The 26,955-nt window shown below is 50.0% G+C and overlaps 1 protein-coding gene across 4 annotated transcripts; it reads right to left on the bottom strand.

Moving 5' to 3' along the window:
- Positions 1-2,675: 2,675 nt before the first annotated feature.
- Positions 2,676-23,708, bottom strand: FBXO46 (F-box protein 46). 4 transcript variants are annotated; one of them, XM_035119091.2, is made up of 3 exons: positions 23,642-23,708; positions 17,216-17,298; positions 2,676-7,828 (listed from the first exon to the last, which is right to left on the bottom strand). In XM_035119091.2, the coding sequence occupies exon 3, from the start codon at positions 7,737-7,739 to the stop codon at positions 5,724-5,726; it is 2,016 nt and encodes a 671-aa protein (XP_034974982.2). In that variant the 5' UTR covers positions 7,740-7,828; positions 17,216-17,298; positions 23,642-23,708; the 3' UTR covers positions 2,676-5,723. The 4 variants fall into 4 exon arrangements, with proteins under 4 accessions (XP_034974982.2, XP_060131542.1, XP_034974985.2 ...); XM_060275559.1 differs by having other exon boundaries at positions 23,631-23,699; XM_035119094.2 differs by lacking the exon at positions 17,216-17,298 and having other exon boundaries at positions 23,642-23,703.
- Positions 23,709-26,955: the final 3,247 nt, after the last annotated feature.

Below are 26,955 nucleotides of genomic sequence, written 5' to 3'. Positions count from 1 at the left end.
TGGCATTTCTCTCGTTTTACCTTGAGGCCTGCTTCCTGGAACCTGGTCAGGACAGCTCTAAGACGATCAAAAAGCTGTTGCATTGTCTCCGCCGAGACGAGCACGTCATTGAAATAGGGAACGACGCCAGGCAGACCCTGTAGGAGCCGCTCCATCAAACTCTGGAAAATTCCCGGTGCTATGCTGACTCCGAACTGCAACTGACGACAACAGAAAGCCCCACGGTGTGCGACGATTGTCTGTGCCTCAGCCGTGGCATCATCTACTGGCAGTTGTTGGTATGCTTGAGCCAGGTCGAGTTTTGCAAAAAAACCTTGCCCCCCCCCAGCGAGTGCAACAAGTGATGAACGACAGGGACGGGGTACGCATGCTGTTGAAGTGCCTTGTTAATCGTGCACTTATAGTCCGCACAGATACGTACCGACCCGTCAGGCTTGATGGGCGTTACGATGGGAGTCTCCCACTTAGCCTTCTCTACGGGCTCCAGGACCCCTTGTGCAACCAGCTTGTCCAATTGTTCGTCGACCTTCGGCTTAAGAGCGAATGGTACGCGTCGTGGCTTGATCCTGATGGGCACAACTAATGGGTCGAGGCTAAACGATATGGGCGACCCCACATATTGTCCCAAGGTCCCATCGAACACTTCTGAAAACGCGTGAACAGCACTCTCAATCCTTCATTTGCATGTTGTGGACCTGAGTGAGAACTGCAGCCACAGTGGGCAGGGCAAGAACTGCAACCCTAACTTAATACATAACACCCATTATGGACCTGAGTGAGAACTGCAGCCACGGTGGCCAGGAGGAGTACTGCAGTTAACTTAATACATAACAGAACCCTCCCCTGGCATCACCCCAAAAACATCTTTTAACACCCGTTTTGCCTGAGCTGCTCGGAACAATTCCATTTGGCTGCGGTTGCTTTGTAAAAAACGCTGCTTGTATTAGGAGCGCTGTGTTTTACCTAAGAGAATCGTAAAGGTGGCCATGTTTGCCCAAAAGGAAAATGCCAAAGTTGTCCATCATTGGGCAATGCCTTTGTTAAGCTGACCAAAACGTCCAAAAAACAAGGGTGCAAGGTTTTGAGTCACCCAGACCTGTCCACCAGGCTACATGTTCAAAACATGGGAGTGGGCAGGGATAGACAAGGTGGTTGGTGTTTGTCAAGGCATCCATGCCTGCTATACCTGTTAAGTTTTAAGATGAAGGCCGAAAGTTGCTAGCAGGCATTCAAATGCAGTCTCCTCTGGAGGGGAAACACATAGCGGCTGGCCCTACACCTCTGTGAAGACAGCTGCCAGCTGTTCCTTCTTCGCACAGAAAGGATGTCTTAATGCAGCGTGTTGTTGAACTGTGGAACTCGCTGCTGCAGGAGGCAGCAATCAACCTGGATGTCTTTAAAGGAGGACTGGGCAAATTGATGGAAGGGGATAAGGCTATCGATGTCTACTAGGCAGCAATGCTCCTGAGTTTCAGTTCTCATCTCTGCCTCCCTCGTTAGATCTTGGCATCATAGAACTGCAAAGTTGGAAGGGACCCCAAGGATCATCTAGCCTAACCCACTGCAATGCAGGAATACGCAGTTGTCCGCCACGGGGATCGAACCTGAAACCTTGGTGTTATTAGCACCATGCTCTAACCAACTGAGCTATGTGATCATGAAACAAGAGGTGGGAGGCGGAGAAGAGGAAGAAAAAGAAAGCTGTTGTTGTTGTTTAGTCGTTTAGTAGTGTCCGACTCTTCGTGACCCCATGGACCATAGCACGCCAGGCACTCCTGTCTTCCACTGTCTCCCGCAGTTTGGTCAAACTCATGTTCGTAGCTTCGAGAGCATTGTCCAGCCATCTCGTCCTCTGTCGTCCCCTTCTCCTGTGCCCTCAATCTTTCCCAACATCAGGGTCTTTTCCAGGGAGAAAGCTAGTAAGATATTAATTTTAGCTACTGTGCTAGGTAAAAGGACTACCTAGTTTTCCTTTCATTCCTTGTGCTAGGGACACCAGGTGAAACCAGTTGCAGAGGAAATAAAAATCTTTGGGGCTTTAAAGAGCTGTTCTAGTATGGTGGCAAGAGAGGCTCAACTATTAATCAGGTCCCAATTTTATTCTCTTATCTGCTGCAAACTCACTATGTAGTCGTAGGTGAGCCATGACCCCCTCCGCCTCTATTATCCCATCTGTACAATGGGTGTAATGAAAGCAGCCCACTTCGTTCTGCCCCTCCCTGCCCCTCATTCTCCATTTTTCCTTTTCAACCAACGCTCAACATTCCACCGCTCCTGAGCATGCTCAGTCCTTGTCGGGCTTTGCAATTTAACTACAGTTTGTGCAAAGAAAGCCCAAACGACTCGCTTATGAACCTCTTGGTCAGCAAATAAAAATGAGCGCAGAACCACCTTCAGAAATCAAGCCTTATTTCTTTTCTCTTTTTTCCTGTTTAATTTTTTCCCCCTCCACTCAACAGTCATTTTTTGAAAATGTCACACATGTACAGAGACAAACAAGCATATAAATATCAGTGTGAACAGGACTGGAGGAGATGAGGAAGGCACTCCACTTCGCCAGCGGAGCAGTGCGGGTGGCAGACTTTTCGACTGAAGTGTGAGGTTGGGGAAGACTGCAGACAGAGCCCAGAGTTCTGGTAGGGAGGAGAGAAATGAGCAAGGGTTTTTTTTTTGGGGGGGGGGGAGGATGAGATAGATGGCTAAAAACCACCCAAAATTTGGGGCAGGTGTATTTTTGGGTTAGGGTGTGTGTGTGTGTGTGTGTGTGTGTGTGCGCATATTTGGAGGGTGGGGGGAAGTGACACTCTTAAAAGACAGCATGCGGAATAACGGCTCTTTAGAGTCCCCCCCCCTTAAGGATGGATGGCTCTAGGGAGGGCAGAGAAGCGCTTGCTTGGATTCCAGGTTGACACAAAATCCATAAAGCGGCGGAGCTGCGCAGGAGAATTTTCATAGCTGCACCTTCTCCCTTCTGCCGGGGACAAGCGATGGCTCTTGCAACTGCCTCCCCTGTGAAAATGTTAAAAGCAGCAAGAACTGCCCTGTATGGAATCTGGGAAGAGGACAGTCTGGGGGAAATTTACAGGAGCCAACAGCCCAGCTGAGACTTTCAAAAGAGGACCAGGCAGTCTTCTGTTTTCTGCTCCACCCCATTATGGTGGCTGGGGAGGAGGTGAAGATGGGGCCACGTAAAGAGTCAGGTGGTAGCCCTCTCTTTGGTAGGGAAGGGGGTCTGACCTACCTGGCCAGGGCCCTGGCAGAGAACAAGGCCCCCCCTAACCCAATGGAGCCCCAGACGTCATGAACAGAGCCCTTAAGACAACATGAGAGTTTGTAGCCCTAAGACGATGCACTGAGCATCAAAGGCAGACGGAGGTGATATGTCTGGGCGATGAAACCCTCTCCTGATTTTTTTTTGGGGGGGGGAAGCACCCTGCCGTGGGGCCATCGGACATGCAGCGGATTGCAGGCAAACATAAACCACAGGAGCAAGGGGTGGTGCCCTTCCTGTTCTGTCTTCCCTCCCCACTGCTAGGCTAGACTGTTAGGCAAACCAATTTGCGAGTGACTTTGGGGAGGAGGTAGGAAACCAGTAGGATGCCGTGTGCAACATACCGCTCCCTTGCTTGCTAGTGCAATTCAGCGGGCAGACTTTATACATTTTTCCCTAGCGCTAGCAAATCTTGCGTTGGAAATTCCAGTTAAAACAAATTCCTCGGTGCCAACTGTTTTGTTTTTTTGCAGCTCACAAGCAGGTGTCTGGGATTGGGAACCCCCTCTGTGCCACAAAGGTAACTCCATTTTTTAAAGTGGTTCCCTGGCTTTTTTGGGGTGTGTGTGAAGGGAACCCTCAGATTGGTTCAAACATGGGTGCAGAGGGTTTTCTGGCAGAGACTCCCTTTGCCCTCTTCCTAGAACGATGCGATTTCATTCCTCTCCAACTCGTAAAAAGGGATCGGGATTATTTTGTGGCTGTTCTCCCAACTTCCCCCTAGGTCCCGTGGCAAACAGAGCAAGCAGCCAGGTACCAGAACAGAGGTCTGATTTGTGGGGTCCGGAAGGGTTGCATGCGATCCCAGAGCACAGTGTGTCTGAAAGGGTTTCAAAATGGCAGGGATTTGGGGATAAAGGAGGGTCTCTTTCTAAAGGAGCAGAGGCACAAGGTTCCCCTTGCAATACAACAGGTTTGCAAAGGGCACAGGCAGACCCAGGAGAGGTGGTTCGGCTGTAGGAGGTTCGGCAGGCAGGAGGGGGAGAACCGCAGCCAAAGTCAAGAGGTCTAAATCAGTGTTTCCCAAAACAGCTTTGGGTCTCCGACCTGTGTGGGAACTACAATTCCCATCACCCTTGACCACTGGGTCCTGCTGGCTAGGGATGATGGGAGCTGTAGTCCCAAAACCTAAGATGGTTGGGAAACACTGGCCTAAATTGACACTCAAAACAGGGAAGCAGGGTCCTGTTTGCTCTTAACATCAACTTGAGCAGGCATAGGCAAACTTTGGCCCTCCAGATGTTTTGGCCTACAACTCCCATGATCCCTAGCTAACAGGACCAGTGGTCAGGGATGATGGGAATTGTAGTCCAAAACATCTGGAGAGCCGAAGTTTACCAATGCCTGGACTTGAGGAGCAAAGGGCCCAGACTGCAACTGAGCAGGGAAGCCAAGGTTTATTCATTGTAAGGAAACAGCTGTGTCTTAAAAGCAGTCTTCCTCCAAAAGGGGTCCCCTCCAGCTGTTTTTGGACTACAGCGGCGGCTGATGGGAGTTGTAGTCCAAAATGTCCGACGGGTACTAGGTTGGGGGAGCATGCCTTAAAGATACAAACAGAGTTTTCCCGTAGCAATGGGGAAACAGTACCGATTTGGGCTCTCTGGGCAGCCTCAGAATACCCTCCCTAGGAATTAGTTCTTGCAAGGGCACAGAGGACATCCCTCTGCTGCCCTAAAGGGTTTGAGAAGCTGGTTTTTAAAAAGGACAGTGCAGGTATGCCACCAGGAAACCACAGCACATTTTGCCTCTGGATTTTACAGTCAGCCGTGAGGCTGCATCCTCGATTGACAAAAGGATGGACACAAATGGTTTTGCGAGCCTCGCATGGGTACCACCAGCGACATGACGTCAACAGAGCAAATATCCGCAAATGGAAGTCTGGAAGCTCAGGTAAGATCCTATTTTTCAAAAACGGGGGTGGGGCAGGAACAGACACAACTCGAGAATTTGTTACATCATCTCCCTACACCAGTGACCAGAAACTTGCTGCCCTCCAGAGAGGGCCAAGGGCATGATGGGAGTTGGGAGTCGGACAATGCCTGGAGGTCTGCAGGTTAGCCCTTCCCCTCCCTTAAACCTGGAGATGAGCTGCAATGGCTGGAAGAGAAGACTGGTGCTCATTTTAATACCCGCCACCCAGGATTTCCCTTTTCGTTTCGAGGGGCCCTGTGCCTCCTTAGACGTAGATTTAATTTTCTACTTTTCCATACGCTGGCTTTTTGTCTCTCCCTCCCCCCTCCCCTTCTATAACTGGGCAGGCAAGAAATCAAACCCAAACGGGAAAATGCAACCAAATGCAACTTTGTTTTTTTTGGGGGGGGGAGCCTCAACACAACAAAAATCCTGTGAAACACAATCACACCACACCCTCTTGCACACCCGAGGAGAGCGGAGAAGAGGGGGAGGCGCTCTATCTTCTTCGCCGCCCCCCGTCCCCGCCGGGCTCTGCCCCTCACCTCCCATCCTCCCTGCGGGCCCCCCTCTCCCTCAGCATGTCGCAAGGCTGCACCCAGTTATTGTCGTGCAGTCCCACCCGGCAGCCGGGCGTGTCCTTGTCCGTCCGCCGGCAGCACATCCAGTAGGAGCGTCCGTAAGGCAGGTCGTGATGGTAGGGCTTGGGGTGCCAGCGGCACAGGGAGACGTCCCCTTTCTCGTAGTGCTTCTTGCACTGCTTGCAGGGGTCGTCGCGGTACAGGGGGTCCCGGGTCCAGCGCGAGTCCGTGGCCTGCACGCCAAACGCCTCGATGATGTACTTGAAGTAGTGGCAGGAGCACTTTAAGGCGGCCAGCGACTGCGTCGGCAAGTAGCTGAAGATCTTCACCATGATATGGTCCGGGAGGAGCAGCATGTACTGCCGCGGCTCCAGCAGCCGCTGGATCTTGAAGCGGATCTCAAGGAAGTCGTGCGAGACATGGCGGTAGAGGCGGCAGAGCGAGGTGTCCGAGGACGTCGGCTCCAGGCCGGACCCGTCGGCTCTCTCCAGGCCGCCCTCGCCGCCGCTGGCAGGGTCCAGAAAAGCGCCGTCCATGTCCCTGCCATCCTCCTGCCGAGGCACCTGGGCGTGCAGGAAGAAGAGCTGCCCCGGCGGCGGGTCATCGCACGACGAGCACAGCCCCTCTTGCGTGGGCGAGCCCACCGTCAGGCAGACCGTCTCCTCCTTCATATTCTTGGTGCTGTCTTTGCCGAAGAAGACGCACTGGTCCACCACCCCGGTGACCACCACGTCGACATGGAAGCCGGAGACGCAGTCGCGAGCCACCGATGCGGTGGGGCCTCCCGCCTTCTCCCCGCCTCCCCGGCCGCCCTCCGCAATGGCGTCCAGCTTGCCAGAGCCGCTGGGGCTGTCCCGGCAGGTCATCTCCACATCCGGGGGCTCGCTGGTGACCCCGTCCGGCCCTTTGGGGGAGGCGTTGGCCAGCAGGAAGTCCACATTGTTGGGGAGCGTGTCCCGCGAGGGGCTGATGAGCTGGTAGAGGTCGCACGTGATCTTGTCCTTGGCGCGGGCGGCGCTGCCTGTGGGCGACCCTCCGCAGCTCATGAACATGCAGTTGGGGCGGGCACCCTGGCTGCCCTCTGTGGGCGAGCGGGGGTCGCGGCTGCTGGAGATGCGGAAGGCGATGCGCACCTCGCCGGGGCTGTGCTGGGAGTTGGCCACGCATTCGGGAGACTCCCGGCACAGGCCGTTGGGGCGCAGGACGCTCCGCTCCCGCTGCTGCTGCGACTCAAAGTGGGCCACGGCCTCCGCCACCCGGCTCCAGTCCGAGCCGCCTCCCGGAGAAGGTGCCCTCTTCTCCTCGCCCTCCTGCTCTGCTGACACAAAGACCATGGGGGACGGCGGCGCGGCCGGCACGCTCGGCCTGGGGTAGTTCTGCAACGCCAGGGCAGTGCGCTGCTCCACCAAGGCCACCATCTCAGCCACCGAGAGCAGGTCAGTGGAGTCTCCGGCCGCCGGCTCGGCATGGGACTCCGGGCAAAGGCACACATCCTCGGCTTCCTTGCTGCTGCTGCTGCCGGCGTCCTTCGCCTTGACCGGACAGGCCTTGCTCTTGCCGGGGTCGTGGGACCTCCGCCGCCGCTTGGCCTTGGAGCTGTCACTCCCCCAGTTGCCCTTGACCTTCATGGCGCTGGCTCGGCTGCCGCTGCTACACTGATGGGCCACAAAAAAGGCAACCTTCTCCTTGGTGTTTCCCGGTTTGATCACGTACCACGTGTCCAAGAGCACCCGCCCCTCCTCCACCTGGGTGGGGTTGGGGGAGACTGTGGGGGGCGGCGGGGGTGGAGGCGGCGGGGCAGGGGGAGTGTTTTCGGAGCAGGCCTCACCGCCGCCGCCTTCTTCTTCCTTGGCTTTGCAGGCAAAGTCCCCAAAGGTCTTTTTCACCTGGCCTCCAGGGCACTGCTTGTTCTGGGAGTAGGTGCCGAAAGGCCGCGGGCACCATAGCTGGATGTGGGAGAAGGTGTTCTGATCCATCACTGTCTCATGGCAAGGGGGCAGGGGGGAAGGCAGCCCTTCCTTTCCCCTAGCTCATGGATGGGCAGCTCGTGGGGCCTCGGAGGTGCCTGGAGGAGAGGAAAAGAAAAGAGGAAGAGACATCAGCCGCCTTGAAATCGCAACAGGTCAGGATTGGCGCAACAGGGCTTCCTTTCCGCGCAAGGATGTCATGAGCTGGCAGGCGGGAGAGGAATTAAGCTTTCCGGTTTTGAAAAGGCACCATCAGGTTTCTAGCCCTTGTGGTGTGAAAGCAAGAGAGCAACCTTTAGTAGTATGTCAGGAGCCACACATTAGCCACACGCTGCATTCCTTACCTAGTACCAAATTGTGGGACACAGTAATAAGAATGCACCATGCCTGGATAGCTCAATTGGTTAGGTGCTGCTAATGCCAAGGGTGCAATTTCTATCCCTGTGTAGGATAGCTGCATATGCCTGCATTGCAGGGGTTGGACTAGATGATCCTCAGGTCCCTTCCAACTCTGCAATTCTATTATTATTCTACTGTTATTTTATTTTATTTTTTAAATAATTTTTATTGATTTTATATAATAACACAAAAAACAAAAACATACAGAACATATCCCTCCACATTCTCTCCCTCCCTCCACCAGACACCTTCTGCCACAAGGAAATCCCATGGACGATGAGAGTCAAATGTAGTCCATTTTATAGATGGGTTTGTCCTCACCCCCCCTCCCTTCCCCCAGAGCCTCCCCCTGCCACCAAGAGGCCCTAGGATGATAAGGAGAGATACGGGTTGGAGTCCCCCAACTATTTATATATAATCCCATTAAATTCTAAAAAAAAAGGAAAAGGAAAAGGAAAAAAAAGATAAAACACAAAAAGGAAAAACAAACAAGCAGTTGAAATATCTCATTTTCCAATCTCTTACTTTGTTAAATATTATTTTAGTGGCTTCCTCAGATCCCTTCTTCCTGGTTTTCATAGTTTCCTGATATTAATCATAGCGGGTTTCTTACTCTTAAATTCAATTCTTACTCTTTAATCAGATTATCCAACAATTTCCACCTTCTTCGTGCCCCCCCACAGGCCCCCTCCTGCCACTAGGGATACCCATGAGAGGTGACCATCCAAAGGTGATCCATTTTGTAGTTGGGTTTCCCTCCGTCTCACCCCTTCCCCCCCCTCGAGCCCCCTCCTACTGTTATTTTAATCACGCATCGTATTTCAGGCCCATAGTATACCTACCTACCTACCTACCTACCTAGATCCATCACAGAACGGGGTGTGACACTAGAAATGGTGATTTCTCAAAGGTCATTATTATTAATATTATTATTTTGTTATTTATCATATTTGCATACCGCCCTATACCCGTAGATCTCGGGGCAGTTCGTGACATAAAATTGCAATATAAAAAAACACAGCATACGAAATACAAATACAAACAGAAACAAACCAATAACCCATCCCCCTTCCACGACACATTATGAAAGGGCATCGGATCTCAACCAGCCAAAGGCCGGGTTGAAGAGGAACCTTTTCGACTGGTGTCTAAAGGTGCATAATGAAGGTACCAGGTGAGCATCCCACAAGTGGGGAGCCACTGCGGAAAAGTCCCCGTTCTGTGGGGGCCCATTCCCTCACCCCGTCAAATTGAAAATCAACGTTTTGGTTTCAGGTCTCTGGATCTCATGATTGAAGCAAAGAAAGGCGACGCACTGGAAGCAGTTGTAGAAGCGTTTGGGGGGGGAGGCACCGGAGCCCTGCATCGTTCTCTCAGAGCCCCTCCAACCACTGTGTTCATACACCAGCGACTCCCTGAGCCCCCCCCCACCTTTGCCCCTAGCTTCCTCACCTGCTTCCCCACCCGCACCCCACAGTCTGACCAGCTGTGGGCAACGCAGGCCCCTGAGAGCCTGCTCTCTGGCTGGCCAGCTGAGGTTCTGCGTGGGCCTCCTGCTGCATAATTTACTCGAGGCTTACAAGGGAAGAAGGGGAGCTTGACAAGATTACGGATCCTATTACAGTGTTGTAAAGGGCAGGACAGAGGCAGCCGCTGGGGCACAGATGGGGCTGGCTGGGTGGGGAGGAGGAGGAGGCAGCTGAAGGGGCAGCTGTCTGGGCAGGAGCTATGGGGCAAAGAGGCTCTACGGCAGAGGCAAGGACAACAGTTCAGTGCTTCAGGAAAGTTGCCCCCTGTTACTGCCTGCCTTCTTCGGTGGGGCATTTTAAATTTTCACATTCGCTTTACACTTTCCCAACAATGAATGCTGAGCTCAGAGCAGCTCGCTGCCATAACAGTCGCATCGGAAATCAACAAGCGTCGCACAAACGCTTTGAGAAAGCGGTGGGCTAGGGCAGGGCTCCCCCAAACTTTGGGGGACGATTGGCACTTCTGCCATGCATGGCACCTTGAGCTTACCAGAGGAGAAGATGGGATAGAAATGCAATAAGCAACCAAATCAAAATAAAAATATGTTGTCAGTGCCCGCCTGGGAAATTTGCCAATGATAGCAGGGTGGGTCTCCCAGCCCCAGAGATGCAAGGTTGCAGACACGGGCTCATATTAGTTATTTCCTTCTTTCTTCGAAACCCTGCCGGAGCTTTTAACCGAGGATCGTAGAGCAAGCTCACCCTGGCCACCCACCTCGTGTGGGTTGGGGCTGCCTCCCAACACCGGAACGATCAGAAGCATGAAACAGGATTAAAGGCCTCTGGGTTCTCGTATTAAGGCTCACAATCATCCCCTTGCCCAGAGAGTCAGGAGTGACAGATTCATTTGCAAAGAGAAAAGTACAAAGCTTCGTGCAGAGTGCCCCCACCCCAGTCTTAATTTTTTTAAAAAATAATTTGCTCTTCTTCACCCAGTTAACTGAAGGAGAGCAGTGGATTTGTAACTGGCTGACTGACCGAACCCAAAGGGTGCTCATCAATGGCTCCTCTTCATCCTGGAGAGAAGTGACTAGTGGGGTGCCACAGGGTTCTGTCTTGAGCCCAGTCTTATTCAACATCTTTATCAATGACTTGGATGATGGGCTTGAGGGCATCCTGAGCAAGTTTGCAGATGACACCAAATTGGGAGGGGTGGCTAATACCCCAGAGGACAGGATCACACTTCAAAATGACCTTAACAGATTAGAGAACTGGGCCCAAGCAAACAAGATGAATTTTAACAGGGAGAAATGTAAAGTACAGGATGGGTGACACCTGGCTTGAGAGCAGTACATGTGCAAAGGATCTAGGAGTCTTGGTAGACCACAAACTTGACATGAGTCAACAGTGTGACGCAGCAGCTAAAAAGCCAATGCAATTCTGGGCTGCATCAATAGGAGTATAGCATCTAGATCAAAAGAAGTAATAGTACCACTGTATTCTGCTCTGGTCAGACCTCACCTGGAGTACTGTGTCCAGTTCTGGGCACCACAGTTCAAGAAGGATACTGACAAGCTGGAACGTGTCCAGAGGAGGGCAACCAAAATGGTAAAAGGCCTGGAAACAATGCCTTATGAGGAACAGCTTAGTGAGCTGGGGGTATGTTTAGCCTGGGGAAGAGAAGGTGAAGGGGTGATATGATAGCCATGTTCAAATATATTAAAGGATGCCATATAGAGGAGGCAGAAAGGTTGTTTTCTGCTGCTCTAGAGAGGCGGACACGGAGCAATGGATTCAAACGACAAGAAAGACAATTCCACCTAAACATTAGGAAGAACTTCCTGACAGTAAGAGCTGTTAGACAGTGGAATTTGCTGCCAAGGAGTGTGGTGGAGTCTCCTTCCTTGGAGGTCTTTAAGCGGAGGCTTGACAGGCATCTGTCAGGAATGCTTTGATGGTGTTTCCCTGCTTGGCAGGGGGGTTGGACTGGAAGGCCCTTGGTCTCTTCCAATGATTCTATGAGAGGAGGGACAAACCAAATTCGAAAAGTGGATCCACACTCCTCTTTGCCAACTTGCAAGTGCTTTTTTCAGGAAAAGAAGAGTGGTGCCAGACTAGCACAGGGGCAACTAACGCCAGATGTGTCCCAGTGAGCAGGGCAATGGTCCAGGGTGATGGGAACTCTAGTCCAAAACATCTGGAGGATGGTACCCACAAGACTAGCAAACCAACCTGCAAATATCAGGAATGCTTCTGGAGCAGCTGCAATGGCTGTTGCCCATCTCTGTTATGTCCACATTTAGAGCTGGCTGAGATCTGGTTTTCAACATCTCGATATATCACCAGCTAAACATTGTGATAAAGTACCTCCGTTTACGAAACCCTCTGGTCACGTAAACTTCGGGATGCGCGCACGGCAAACCCGGAAGTATTTTGCCAGGTTTTGATGCGCGCACATGCGCAGAAGCGATCCTCTGGTTGTGAAAACCTCAGGATCCGGCCAGATTTCTGGAACAGATCCCACCCGCAACCAGAGGTACCAAAGCTGCGGAGAGGCCTTGGCTGGCTTCACGGCTTTTCCCACATTGTGATTTTTACATAGCACACACAAACACATCACGATTCGCAATATAATGCCTGGTCAAAAGTTATGAAACCAGTATCATGATATGGACTTGAAACCGGTTTGGGACGATATATCGCCCAGCCCTAACACACATGATTTGTGATGATAATATTGCCAGATCAAAAGCTATGAAACCATTATTACGTTATGGACTTCAAACTGGTTTTGGACAATATATCAATACATTGACCAGCCCTATTCACTTTAATTCTCAATCCCTTTTGCTTCTGAGCTTTTGGCACACGGAGGTGGTTGCTGCTCATGCAAATAGGTCTGACATGAGGACGGGGATGGGTGCAATGGCCACAGAGGTCAAAAGCAACAATGTTTATCCATGTGAGATGTTTACCCCCAACCTGGTGCCCTCTGTATGTTTTGAATGAGAACTCCTGCGAGGCTCGGTCAGCACTGCTCAGGAGAGCCAGGTAGGTGAAGACTGATCTCTGCAGTCCCTAAAGGCACTTTGAGAATAGGAGGGGCCTGTCAGCTCGGAGCCTGCAGGTTCCTCCAAGACCATCTATCACTTTTCCCTTCCTCCTAAGCTTTTTGGTGGCACCGGCCACACTTATGGAGTAACAGTGATTCCAGAGGAGAAACCAGGCAGGCAAAATTGCACCCGAGTAGGATGCTAATATTGGAAATCCCTAGGCCAGGCTTCCTCAACCTCGGCCCTCCAGATGTTTTGAGACTACAATTCCCAGCATCCCTGACCACTGGTTCTGCTAGCTAGGGATCATGGGAGTTGTAGGCCAAAAACATCTGGAGGGCTGAGGTTGAGGAAGCCTGCCCTAGGCCTTAAAGGTAAAGGGGCCCCTGACCATCAGGTCCAGTCGTGTCTAACTCTGGGGTTGCGGCGCTCATCTCGCTCTATAGGCCGAGGGAGCCGGCGTTTGTCCGCAGACAGCTTCCGGGTCATGTGGCCAGCATGACAAAGCTGCTTCTGGCAAACCAGAGCAGCGCACGGAAACGCCGTTTACCTTCCTGCTGGAGCGATCCCTATTTATCTACTTGCACTTTGATGTGCTTTCGAACTGCTAGGTGGGCAGGAGCTGGGACCGAGCAACGGGAGCTCACCCCGTTGCAGGGATTCGAACTGCCGACCTTCTGATCAGCAAGCCCTAGACTCTGTGGTTTATCCCACAGCGCCACCTGGGTCCCTTGCCCTAGGCCTTGGGTATGTGTAATACCGTGTTTCCCCCTTTTTAAGACGTAGTCATAATATAAGACGTAGCAGGATTTTCAAGCATTTGAGAAATATAAGCCACACCCCGAAAATAAGCCATACCTAAGACAGCCCTGGATAGCGCTCCTGAGGGTGGCCAGCCTCGCTATCGCCACCTCCGCCACTGCTGCCACCCCGCACGCTCTTCATCCCCCTGTTGTTGTTTTAGTTAGTTTAGTTTTTGCGCGCCTGCCGCATTCGCCCTCCCCCGCTCCCTCTTCCGAAACCACCACCGAGGAAAGGAGGCGAAGCCGGAGCACCGAGCCCTCCACCGCCTCCTCCCCCTCCCCCTTTGCCACCGCTGCCTCTTCTCCCCGCTGCAGCGTCTCCCGGGTCCCGCATGCTGAAGCGCGGGCAGATGAAGGTTCGCTCCGCATAGGATCGGCCTGCCGCGGCTGCAGAGCGGAGCACCGAGCCAGCGGCCAAGCCTCTTTCTCTTTTTTTGCCCAGCTGAGGAGGCCTGGGCCAAGGAGGCCGAGTGCTCGGAGCGCCCTGTAGCGGGCGGAACGCCGAGCCAGCGGCCTGGCCTCTTCCTGGCCTGGCTGAGGAGACCTGCCGCCCCGCCGCTGGAATCGGCGGCTGCAGGGCGGAGCGCTCCGCAGCGCCGAGCGCCCGGCAGCGCTGGGCAGAGCAAAGAGCCAGCGACCTGTCGCCTCGGTGCCTGGAACCTGCTGCTGCTGCAGCGCCGCGCAGAGCACCCAGCAGCACCATGCAGAGCACCCAGCAGCACCCCGAGCCCTCGGCCCGGCCCGGCCAAGGAGGCCTTGAGGTACCATAAAAACATAATTAAAAAAATAAGACATCCCCTGAAAATAAGACACCGTGTGTTTTTTTGAGGAAAAAAAGTTATAAGACGGTGTCTTAAAAAAGGGGAAACACGGTAGGTACCTGGAAGGCCAGGCTTGTGGAAAGCATCCTCAGCTGCATATGACAAACAAAATTCTACTTCTCAAAGTAGCTGGACCATTCCAGACTGCAGGATTATTATTATTTTTGGGGGGGAGGCATCTCATAGCTGAATGCTTCCCGACACACACAAAATGTTATATGTGCACAGAAAATGGACACATCAGGGAAAGCAAGCAGATGCAAGACTTCTCCAGAGTTTTTGCAGAGGAGTTCCCTCCCGCCCACATTCCATCAACCAGGGTCCCCCATCGCCAGGGACATTGGATGCCCCCCCCCCAAAAAAGCATTCCTATGCAGATAATCTGCAGAAGTCAACTGGTACCAGAGCATTTTCTATTGCCCCACCATCCAGGGCAAGGGGCACCTTTTCCCACCCAAGGGCAGCACACCCTTTGCGGTGGCCTTCCAAGGGTCCAAAGAGGATGCGGGGAAGGGGGCCCAAGGGGGCAGAGCAACAGATGCAAATTTCACCTTCGTAAAGTGAGTTAGTTTCTGCAGACGCTCCCACACCCCACTTCATCATCATCCCCCCACTTGCAAGCAGGAGGAACGGTCAGAGTTCAAGGGCAACTTTTTAGCCAAGCAAGAAACACTTGGGGTGCAAAGCAAGGCGCTGAGGAATGCTGCCTGCAGAGAGTTCAGAGAGGCATGGAGGGCCACATCTGGCCCCTGATCCACAGGATCCCTATCCCTACCTTAGAGAGCAATATCATTTAGCATGCATATTTTACTGGCAAAGCTAAAAAAATTGCATCTCTCAAGTTGTTCTAACATTGCCTTTGCACTAGGCATCCACTTGTTGCTTGATTATTTGTTTACTCATTGCATTTATCACACACCTGGTTCGCTCCACGGAGCTCAAGGCGGAGTATACAATTCTCTATTTCCGTATTAAATCCTCACCACAACCCTGCGAGGTAGGTTAAGCTGAGAGGTGCCATGACTGGCCCAAGGTCAGCCGATGAGCTGCGTGGCCAAGTGGGGATTTGAACCCTGGTATTCCAGGACATCGACTAACCCTTTAACCACTTGGCTAATGTAGTGTTACTAATATATTGCACATTATTGGTTAAGGCGCACTGTTAATAACAAACTTCTCAAATGGATTTCGTTTCCCCCACATGGGGAAAAGGAGCACTGGCCACTTATGCAGAAGCCTTTTCTGTTTGGGGATATCTCCCATAGCTACAGTTTGACCCCTTGCGAAATAGGCTTTAGCGGGGAGAGTGAATTATGCGCAAAGCCCAAACAACATCAGTGTTAGAAATTAGGCAGGTGCCAGGCATGTTTTGCAACTGGCACGGGTCCAATGGGGCCATGTGGCGATCTCTGGCTGCCAGGTTGGCAACAGACATCTCCATCTGGCTGGGCCCTCCGGCTTTCTTGAGCAGGTAAGCAGAAGAGCTTATTCACTGCATTTACATCCCACCCTTTTCTCCAAGGGGTACATGGTTCACACACACACACACCCCATTTAATCCCCACGGCGACCCTGTGAGGTAGGCTAAGAGGCTGTGACTGACTCCAAGGTAGCTTCCTGAGTGGGGATTTGAACCCTGATCTCCCAGGTCTTAGCCTGACACTCTAACCAGTACACCACCCTGGCTTCCCACAGCTCTTCTGCTACGGGACAGCTATATAAATTAAGCAGGTAAATAAATACGGAGGAAGCAAAATGTCACTTAGAGAAGGATCTGAAATATTTTCCTAGAAGCTTGAATTTGTTTTGTTCTAGGATGTTTTAATGTTTGGAAACCGCTTTGATATATAAGGTAGATAGATAGATCAGTATATATAAATGAAATGAACAATGGTGCCTAGACATTCTGTTGTGACTACTATAACTTAGGTTTAAGGTGCCAGTTGGTGATTAGCTTATGCATCTGAGTTTCTAACACTGCTTGGAACAATTGCACCCAACAGTTCAGTAGGGAATGAATGGAGTCATGTGAAATAACTACAGACAGGTAGACACAGACCCCCCACTTCCAAGGTGGCCCCCAACCACCAGTCAAGTTGCCGTCCCACCTGCCAAGTGTCGCCAAACTGGCAGTCTGCCCAAGGCTGGCTTCTACTTCTGAAGCGTAAGGGTGCTGCCTCACTGATAGCCGAAATAGCAGACTGACACCCCCCCCCTTTTCTTAAGGCAAATGGAGGTTATCTTCTACATCTGCCTCTCCCCACTGAGGGCCCGCAGCCTGCCCTCTTGCAAAGTCATCCAAATCCTGGGGACGTCCACGTGGGGAAAAGGTGGGCAGCAGGACCCCAGGTTAGCGAGCGCTGCCTTCGAGGGGATCGCAAGAGGAAGCCCACCAGAGTCAACAAGTGCGAGAGGTGCCACCCGCTTTCCTGGCCACCCACCCGTGCAGAACCCTCTGGGGAGTCTGGGACCATGAAGACAAACTTGGGTACCATCTCTCCCCCCCCCCCCCCGTGGCTCCTGGGACCTAGCTCTGCCAGGGCCCTGATCCTTTTACTAAAATAATAATAAGGGAGGGGAGCAAGCGCTTGTGGAGTCTACAAAGGGAACAATGCCCTTGCAGGAAAAGTCCCCGATGTGTTTGGGGTGGGTGGGAGACCCCAGCATCGACAACACCACCCACGCAAAGGTGTTAACTCGCCCAGGGCGCCCAGGGTGTAGTTCTGCACCCCTTGCACCCCAGCGCCAATGCTGCTACCAACAACACAGCTCTTCCCCCTTTGCAAAGAAGAGAGAGAAAAAGCCATGCATTTTGGGGGAAAGGGGGGCGGGGAAGCCTCGCCAGGCCAAGAGTCCCTCTCCGATCTCAGCTTAAGAAGCCATCTGCACCCCAAGAGCGGGGAAAAGCAACAACCGCACGCAATCTCCCAGGGTTCTTACCTGTTACTCCCAAGCCTGGGGTGGCAGGAGTGGGTGTGATCTGGAGAAGGCCTCCGCTGAAACCTACATCCCTGCTTTGGGGCCTGGAAAAACCAGCATGAAATAAAATAAAACAGATCCACAGGTTGCAAAGGATGTTTTTCTTCCCTTTTCTCCCTCCCCCCCCCCTTTTTTTGTGTGTGTGCAAACACTGCTTAGAAAAGGGGGAAGGATCAGTTTGTAAAAAGAAAAAAAAGAAAAGCAGGGAGAGATACAGTATTGGGATTTTGCAAGCAAGCAAAGCTCCCCCCCCCTGCTCTGTATGTGTGTGTTACTGCTCCCTTAAAGGGCCAGCAGGCTCATTCCACCGGCCCCTACATGCCCCCCTTGCAATACAATAGGGACCTTTAATCCATCAGATTGCAACTCTCCCTCCTGCCCCCCCTCCGCACCATCCGCCAGGCTCAGCCATTTGTTGACAGGCATATGCATGGCGCCTGGCGGCCAATCGGAGGGCCGAGTTTGGGGCATGCCCATATATGGATGACAGCAGTGTCTCAGCCTACCCGGGTTTGTTTTGTGTGTGTGTGTGTGTGTGTGTGTGTGTGTGTGTGTGTTTAAATCCCCACTCCCTGCAAGGGACCGTCTAGAAAGTGCGAATGGAAAGCAGGAGGAAAAACAAGAAGGGAACTCCAAGGGAGCAGCGATAATTCCCAAGCCTGCCCAAAACATTGGAAAGAATACAAATCTAGGATAAATAAATAAGTTCTTGAGCCCAAAGGTCTCAGGATGTCAGGGAGGGGAGTTGTCGCTGATGGGAAACTCTGTATATACTCAGGAGCACTCACGACCCATTGCTAAACCCCACATTTAAAAGAAAAGACTAAAATCAGGTGCTGAGGGTGTTCTCCTCTTTGCGATTGTAACTGAAAATATGTTCTCATATTTTCTTTTAAATGCCAGGTTTGGCAAGGGGCTGTGAAACAACAGCAGGAAGAGTGCCGCTGGGTACATGCAGAGTTTCTCAACACCGACAAAACAAAGCCTATATGTCTCCTATATTCCCTTGATCCTCAGCATCATTGCTCCAGGAACACTGGTAGGTCACTAGCCCATCTATTTCAGCACTGGCAGGCAGCACCTCTCCAGGGTTTCAGCAACGATGTCTCCCAGCCCTAACTGGAGACCGAGGGACAACCTAGGGACCCCCTCTGAATGCAAAGCGGATGCCCTACTACTTAATTTTCAAATTAAGCTGTGCAAGATCGTTGGCAGACCAAGAAACCTTCTCTCTATGAGGAACTAAAAAAACTATTAAAAAAAACTATTTAAAACAACGCTTAAAAAAAGGCCGGAAATATTACCACCAGAGATAAAGAAAGAAATAAGAACTCTATTAATGTATGGATTGACAGCCGCTAGAATTTTAGTGGCAAGAAACTGGAAAAACGAAAATCTACCAACAATTTCAGATTGGCAAATGCTAATGTTGGAATATTTGCAACTGGCAAAGCTGACTGACTCCGTAAGAGGTTTATCAACACAAAAGGTAGCAAGAGAATCGGTTATATACAAAAGGTACTTAAAATTGTATTTTCCAAACAACTCTTTGCTAGCAGAAATAGAATGATGTTTGCAAAAGATAAGCTTGTCAAGAATAAAAAATAGATGGAAAGAAAAGACAACACAAAATATAAACCTGTGGAACAAAGGAAGCAAAACATTGTATAATGAGAAGGACAGGAAGTATGTAAGTAAAGCTAAAGAAACAGGAGAAATGTATATTTGCTATGATTTATTCACATTACGATTGTTTATTTTTGCGTTTGTTTGTTTGTGTGTGTGTGTGTTTGTTAAATTGTAATTTTGCGTTTGTTTGTGTGTGTGTGTGTGTGTGTGTGTGTGTTTGTTAAATTGTAATTTTAAATAATAAAGAATCATTTGTAAAAAAAGAAAGAAAGAAAGAAACATTTTATCCCTGGGTGGGAAAGGGGACATTCCAAAAGTGCAGAGCTATGAGCAGAAAGGCACAGAAAGGTTGTGATTTTCTGCCTCCACTTTGGCAGAGGCCACTTCGGTCACCCTGGGGTGCGGAGCCTCGGGTGGCGCTAGTATGATGCAGAACAGAAGGTGAGAGGTGTTGTGGGAATTTGGGACCTCGAGGTCTGCCACTGACTATGGACAGGCAGCTATGCCAGCTCCAATGAAGAGGGGGTTGTCTCACCCCACTCCACCCCCATCCCTGGGTTATTTACTTATTGCATTTAAATCAAAAAATTTACCCAAGGAGCTCCATGGTTATCCCCCTCCCTGTTTAATCCCCACAACAACCCTGTAAGATAGGCTAGGCTGAGAGATGCAGCGACTGGCCCAAAGTCTCTCTCAGTGAGCTTCACAGCCAAGCGGGGGATTTGAACCCTGGCTTCGCAGGCCACAGTACGACACTCTAACCACTGCGCCACACTGTCACTCAGAGATACTGCAATACCAGGTCCATGCACGGCGTGGACAGAGCAAGCCCCTATTGCATCTCCCAGCTCCCCAAACTGACGCAATAAATACAGTCCTGTTTGGGATACTGGATATTACACTGAAAAGAACAGAGTCTGCCAGCTTCTTGGAGGAAGCTTGGAAGGGCACCTGTGTCTAGCTCTCATGCCCATTTGAAAACACACAACCCTACACAAGGTTAAGGCCTATTAAAGAAATATCCCTGTGCCTGAACTTTTGTTTGTTTGTTTTAGCTTTCAAGATTCTAGTGGTTGTATTATGCACAAGATCCAAGGCTTGGTGGCTGTTTTGGATTCAAACAGCAGAAAAACAATACATTGTAGTGTTTCAGATGACAAGCGATTACTACTCCACACAAAAATCCTTTATTTCTGGACACTTCCTTTGGTTCCAGCTGCTGGATTTTAAACAATTAAATGGACCCCCTGCCCTGTCCTAGGTAATCACCCCAAAAGCACAAATCTTATTACATTTATATTGCTCCTTTTCTCCAAGGACATAAAAGATGGCATATAGGATTCTCCCCTTGTTCCTGTGAATGCAATTTGCTTTAACTGTTTTTAATACTGCATTTTCCGCCCTCGGACCTGCTGGTGAAGGGCAGGTAATAAATTTTGCTATCAGTGTTGCTCATATTATTTAACCTCACAACAATCCTGGAGGTTAGGCTGAGAGGCAGTGACTGGCCCAAGTCACCCAGTGAGCTTCATGGCTTAGTCAGGATTTGAACTCTGGTCTCCAAGGCCCTAGGGACCCAGGTGGCGCTGTGGTTAAACCACTGAGCCTAGGGCTTGCTGATCAGAAGGTCGGCGGTTCGAATCCCTGTAACGGGGTGAGCTCCTGTTGCTTGGTCCTAGCTCCTGCCAACCTAGCAGTTCGAAAGCACGTCAAAGTGCAAGTAGATAAATAGGAACCGCTACAGCGGGAAGGTAAACGGCGTTTCCATGTGCTGCTCTGGTTTGCCAGAAGCGGCTTTGTCATGCTGGCCACATGACCTGGAAGCTATACGCCGGCTCCTTCGGCCAATAATGCGAGATGAGCGCGCAACCCCAGAGTCGGTCACGACTGGACCTAATGGTCAGGGGTCCCTTTACCTTTACCTTTACTCCAAGGCCCTAGTCAGATTATGACTGGCCTGTTTGTAGCTGAGATACAAAGCTAACTACAACAGATGCTCTTAAAATACCCTCAGCTATTTCTTGGGGGGGGGGCACTCAGCTCAACAATAACAGTATTGAATTGGGGCCACCCACCTTCCTGAAAGCTTTGCTACCGCCTCCTATTGAACCCTTCTCATTTTGTTCATTGAAATGTGATTTGGTGCCTCTGCTCCACTTCACAATATGGTTGCCACTAACACTAACTTGGTGTTTTTCTGTCTACATGAAGATTTTGCAAGAGCTACGGTACTTCAATATTGTTTCCCGATGTGTCTCATCTTTTTAGCCAACATGCTTTTGCCCCCACTATATCTCTGTGGCAGTGAGTTCCAAAGATCAGTGGTGTATTGGGAGAGTCTTTTAGTTGTTGTTCCTTTCTTAGAACTGTCAGTTTCAGTTCCTTTCTTAGAACTGTTTTGGTTTCAGTTGGAGAAGGAAACAGGGATGTGGAACACACCAAAACACCATGACTGCCATGAATTTTTTTGATGTGTTGACTGAAAAGATATATATCGCTGGAATAATCTTTGGAACAGCCATGTAAGATAGGCTGCTCTTATCACATAATGGCAAAAACAGCAGCCTACCTTGAGGAAGCTTTTGCCAACATAGTCCACATGTAGCTCAGATGTTTTGGATTACAATTCCCACCATCCCCTTCTAACAGGGAAAGTTGCTTTAAAATGATCTCGGATATTCATAGCCAAGGTAAGAGTGAAACTGGAGGCATCCCAGTTTGCATGCTTACAATTCAGTTTTATACATTTCTACCTGGAACAAAGTGAGTGTGGGATTGCAACCGCAGCTCTCAAAAGCAGCAAGGGCACTTGCTGCTCTACGTCCAACATTTTGCAAAAGGACAGCCTGCAGGAGGCTCAGAGCCGAGAAAGGCTCACAGCCTTACAAACGCTAAAGGTTAAGTATTACCCGTCTGTAAACAAGGCACTGCACTGCTTCTGGCTCCTCGCCAAGCGCAATGTTTGAAAGTAAATCTAGCTGTCAAGCGCTTCACCCGCAACCATGTAATTAACCTGTGTAACTCGCCAACGCAAAGAGAGAGAGGGAGGGAGCCGGGAAAACTTTAGAGGCTGCAAAACTGCTGCAGTTGCGCAAGAGAAGGTGATAACTGCACGGGCCGCAAAACTGAACGCTCCCGGGCATTGTCAGACAACCTGACTCACGAGTGCGCCTTTTAAAGTATTTTCAATGTGCTCTGCTCCAAGGTGCCAATCATCTTTCGCAATGATGCAGCAGAGAGTCTGTCAACTCTCTCTGAGCACACCAGGGTTCAAATCCCCAAATGGCCATGTGATGCTCTCTGGGGAAGACCTTGTCCCTGCTTCTCTCTGCCAGTCACTGCCCCCCCCCCCCGCCCAAACCTGTCTCACTGGGTTGTTGTTGTGGGGATCAGTGGGGACCATGCAAGCTATCTCGAATTCCCTGGAAAAGAAAGTGATACAGAAAAGCAACAAATAAATAAAAACAGGGGAGGGAAACAAATAAAGCCCAGCGCTCGCAACACATCACAGGCAGAAGTGAAGCCCAGAGGCACTAAAGAAGGTTCAAGAGACAAAATTCCTGATATACTGGAAGGGGAGATGATGGATTAAGTAGAGTGGATGAGGGGCTGGGATTTTGTTTCCACCTTAGGCAAGGGCAACTAGTTTTTGGCTTCCGGGGGGGGGGGGTATTCCACCACCACCGCCACGTATTTCTCTTGTCTCCGTGTGGCTTAGCTACGGCAACTATTTATTCCACACACCTTTCTTGTTATTGGATTGGCAACATGATGGCTCAGTCACTGGAGCATGCGGCTCTCAACCTCAGGGCTGTGGGTTCAAGCCCCACGTTGGGCAAAAAAAATCATTGCATTGCAGGGGGTTGGACCAGACAGCCCTCAAGGCCCCTCCCAACTCTGCAATTCCATGATACCTTTTTTCAAGTGTGCCAGATTGGACCCACCACCACCTGCTCACTCCTGGCATATAATCTAGTCGAGATCAGAACTGATCTCCTCCAGAAGCTGGGTTCTGAGACTTCAGTTGCGTCTGTTCCCAACTGGGCCCAGCCATTTCCTTAGCATCGAAGGGTAAGATTGTACCCAAGAGAAACTATCGTGGCAACACATGCGCAGTGTGCCTTCGTGTTTGATTTACAACCAGTGAAAAAACTGATATGCGTTCCCTCTGCCTCCTTTCTACTTCCTTGTCCAGAGCTTGCAGCTCTTCCCCCCCCCCCCCGCCACCCTTTTCCTATTCCTCTCTCTCTCCCATCAAAAGTCAACCCCCCACTGCAGAAGCCCCATCCCGACCCACAAAGAGAAAAAAACCCTGCTGAAACAACGACCACAACATTGCAACAGCTTAGGCATGCCCCACATGAACTGGGGGCTGGCTCCCTCTCCTCCCTCTAGGAGGGCTGCCACCTTTCCCCTCATTTCAGTTCTACTTGCTCCTGTGCCTTTGACACCAGCAACCTGCCACACACCACGTGGAAGCGGGGCAACATCTCCTCCATGTTACCCTGCCAGGAAAAGCCTCGGCTGCTCAACTCTGCTTATCTGGCACCAATTTCTTTTTTAAAAAGAAAATAAAAGAAAAAGCAGAGGCGCAGGACTAGTAAGAAAAATGTGGCAACCCTATTTCTACTCCCCACCCCAAATATATTTCCCAAATCCCACCAACTCATTTCACCTGGCTTGATAACCTCTTTCCCCACCGCCCCATTCCTGGCCCTCCACGCTTCCTGCCCCTCTCACCCCTTACCCTCCACACACCTGGCCAGGTAGACAACCTCAGGTGCCTTCCTTACACCAGCAGGTCCTCTGACTTCCGGGTTGGTCGCCGCGCATGCGTCGAGCGCCCTTGCGTGTCGAGCGCCCGCTTCCGCGCCAGACTTTGGCTCCGCCCCTCTCCCCTCCCGCTAATCGCTGCCGCAAAGGATCCTGGGAAGTGTAGTCTTCTCTAATTGTCCGCCGCCCTTTCCTCTTAGCCTGGAGTTCTGCAGAGGGGGTGTGTCTGGGAATTGTAGTCCCTGTCCATTATGAAAGGTCCCACCCCCCGGACTTCAGTTCTGAGTTCCTCTGAGCACGTGGCGCTCTCTTTCCCTCCCAAAATGGGACAAATTTGGGTTGGTTATTTGATGGTGTTATAAGAATTCTAAAGTCTCAAATATAGAATAAATATTCATAAATGCACACACATCTAAATGACCAGTTACATAATGCAACCAGCGACCATTATCAGGTATCCTGGCAGACAGGATTTCTGCTGTAGACTGCCTCCTATAATGTATGTATGATGATTTTGGGGTGGTCTCTGGCTAAGGGGGTTGGGCAATCTCAAAAGTCTTTAAAGGCTCCTGCACACTTTTGTGCAGGGTCTCCCCACCCCCCCCCCCTTGGAAGGAGGGGAGGGAACTCTGTTGCAACAGAAAAATAAATATCTGCCTTGCTTCCCACTGGATCCTGCCTTCATCCATTCTTCTCTGACCGATCATGGGCTCAGAGTCCCATGGGGAGTTGGGCAAGCAAAAGTCAAACCAATTTTTCTGCCATCAATGGATGGATGGATAAATTAATTCCTATGCAGTGGAACCTTGGTTCTTGAACTTTATCTGTTCCAGGAGTCCGTTTGACTCCCGAAACCGTTCAAAAACCAAGGTGCGGCTTCCGATTGACTGCAGGAGCTTCCTGCACTCAAATGGAAGCCGTGGAACAAAGGAGTCCAGCCACCAACTGGAGCAAATAGCTGTAGACCAAAGTTTATTGTGCAACAGGTTCAAAGAGGAATTTGAACCCCGGTTATAGGGCGACGTTGACTTTTAAAACTTCCCACCATATCCCAGAATACAGTTCGTACAGCATCATTGATACATCATCTTTACATCACTGACATGTCACCAAAGGGGAGGGGTAGATAGGGGTTACACAGTTCAACCTTGGCAAAAATGTCCAGACAAGTCCTTGGTTCAAGATTAGCATAAGCAGACATGTCAGCGCAAGACCCAGGTACTGTATAAGATTAGCATAGGCAAACACCTCTGAAGTCCCACCACCCAAAGTACAATAGAACTTCCTTTGCATGTCTGGACCCCTTGGCAAGTCTGGTGATGGGATTTGGCTTTCCTTGGCCAACAATCAGCTCAGCAATTGTCACCTATGGGCACAGTCCCTTTTTCAAGGGCAAAATAGCGTTGGAATGGAGGAAACTGGCAAAGGAGATGATTTTATATGATTTTTAAAGCTAGGTAACTTCCCTGAGCTGTCAAGTCGAAAGGATATATTTATGCATAATATTTGTAACATTTATCAACTTTAAAGATGTGACACACACACACCCCCGGTAATTTCCGTAACAGCAGTGTACGGTAAACTGAAGCGACAACGCAACTTAGAACAAAATAATTGCATAAAGACAGAGTTGCATATAAAAATGGTTACATGAATACAAAGTTACGAATATATAAAAATTGCTATCAATTCTTTTTCTTTCTGACACACTCTTCCTCTTCTCCAGGGTCCAAACAAACTTTCAGCTCACCCACAAAAGTCTCACAACGAGAAGAGGTCCTGGAAATAGTGGAGGTTACCCTAATCTCTCACTCTAGACTTGCTTTTTATTGGGAGGATGTAGCTGGGTTTTTTTTTAAGAAGCCTAAAGATAAAGCACTCCTAAGCATGTACAGAGTGCAGTTTTCCCTTCTGAGAGGCGTGTTATAAGAATTTTAAGGTCTTAGATATATAATAAATGTTCATAAATGTACCAAACAAACACATACATAAATAAATAAATATATAAACCACATGTCTTGAGCAGCACAGGAAGACAGTCCTGAGACCATTTTGACTTCCAAACTGACCAAATGTTTCTCTGTAAGGAGGAGGTGAACCTTCCCATTGTCTCAGGAATTAAGTAATTACCATCTCAAAGGAATAGCCAGACGACCAGGAAAGGCAATAAGGCATTATCAGATAACCTGGCAGACAGGAGATAAAGCACTCAGATTTCTGTTGTAGACCACCTTTGCTATGATGTAGGTATGATGTATCTGGGGGGTGGTCTTAGGCTACACCCCTTCTGTGAGGGGTGGTCTTGAGCTCCAGGGCAGGGAATTTCAAAATGTCTATATAAGGCCAGACACACCTTTGTTCTGGGTCCTCCTCCTTTCTCCTGCATGTGAGGGGAGCACCCTGTTGCAACAGCTTTAATAAAGATCAGGCTATTCTCTGGCTGGCCTCTGTTATTTTCTCCTACCAATGGAGAACCCACAAAGGACTCTATAGCAGCTCTTGTATACCCCACAAGGGAATAAGGGCAGATTTTGTTTACAACAGGAGCAGCTAGGTTTTCTTTAAACACAGCTCAAAGACACAGGGTGCCTTTGGGCATGTGCAAAGTACCCCTCTGTCAGAAGAGTACGCCATTTATAGACGATAAGAAACAGAGAGGAGATAAATAATGAAAACACAGTGAAACTTAATTTTGCACATTTCTTCAGTGAGGGGGGTCTTATGTTTGTGGGTGTGGAGAATTCAAATCTGCTGTTATTTTTGTGATTAGACAACATTTAGCTTGGTGAGTCTATGTTCGATGAAGAAGCACATAAACTGCTTTTGAAAAAAAAATTTAATTTGAACTTCTGAAGTTGTCAGCGAATGCTAAATAATGAATAATGAAAAATGAAAAAATATAATATAACTGCAAGTACAGTACTTGGCAATCATTTTTAATGACCTCTATGCAATTTCCACTCATTTTACTTTCCAAGCAAAACTAAATTATACTTAACCAAATATATATTTAACCATATTTAATTATATTTGCATTATATTCAACCAAGATATCTTTTGAATTCCCTAGTTGCGTTATAACTTTTTAGCACCCCCTCTCAACGTGCCCCACCTCCCCATATTGGAAAGGGAAATGGCACTGGAAAATGCGGGCCAACGATTTCTCCAACTTCATTAAACAGTCAACACTGTCTAAACTCCCTGCAAATGAACTGGGATGAATGCTTAATAGTGCACAGATTTGCTTGGAATGCCAGGAGGGGGAAAGGAAGAAGGGACGAAACCCCAATTGTTACCTT

This window comes from Zootoca vivipara, chromosome 6 (genome assembly GCF_963506605.1).
Source record: "Zootoca vivipara chromosome 6, rZooViv1.1, whole genome shotgun sequence".
Lineage (NCBI taxonomy): Eukaryota > Metazoa > Chordata > Lepidosauria > Squamata > Lacertidae > Zootoca > Zootoca vivipara.
Note: the sequence above shows the minus strand (reverse complement) of the source record. Positions and strands in the feature narration are given on the sequence as shown.

Excerpts from the sequence above, each read along its gene's own strand:
- FBXO46 (XM_035119091.2), bottom strand. The coding sequence starts at position 7,739 with ATGGATCAGAACACCTTCTCCCACATCCAGCTATGGTGCCCGCGGCCT.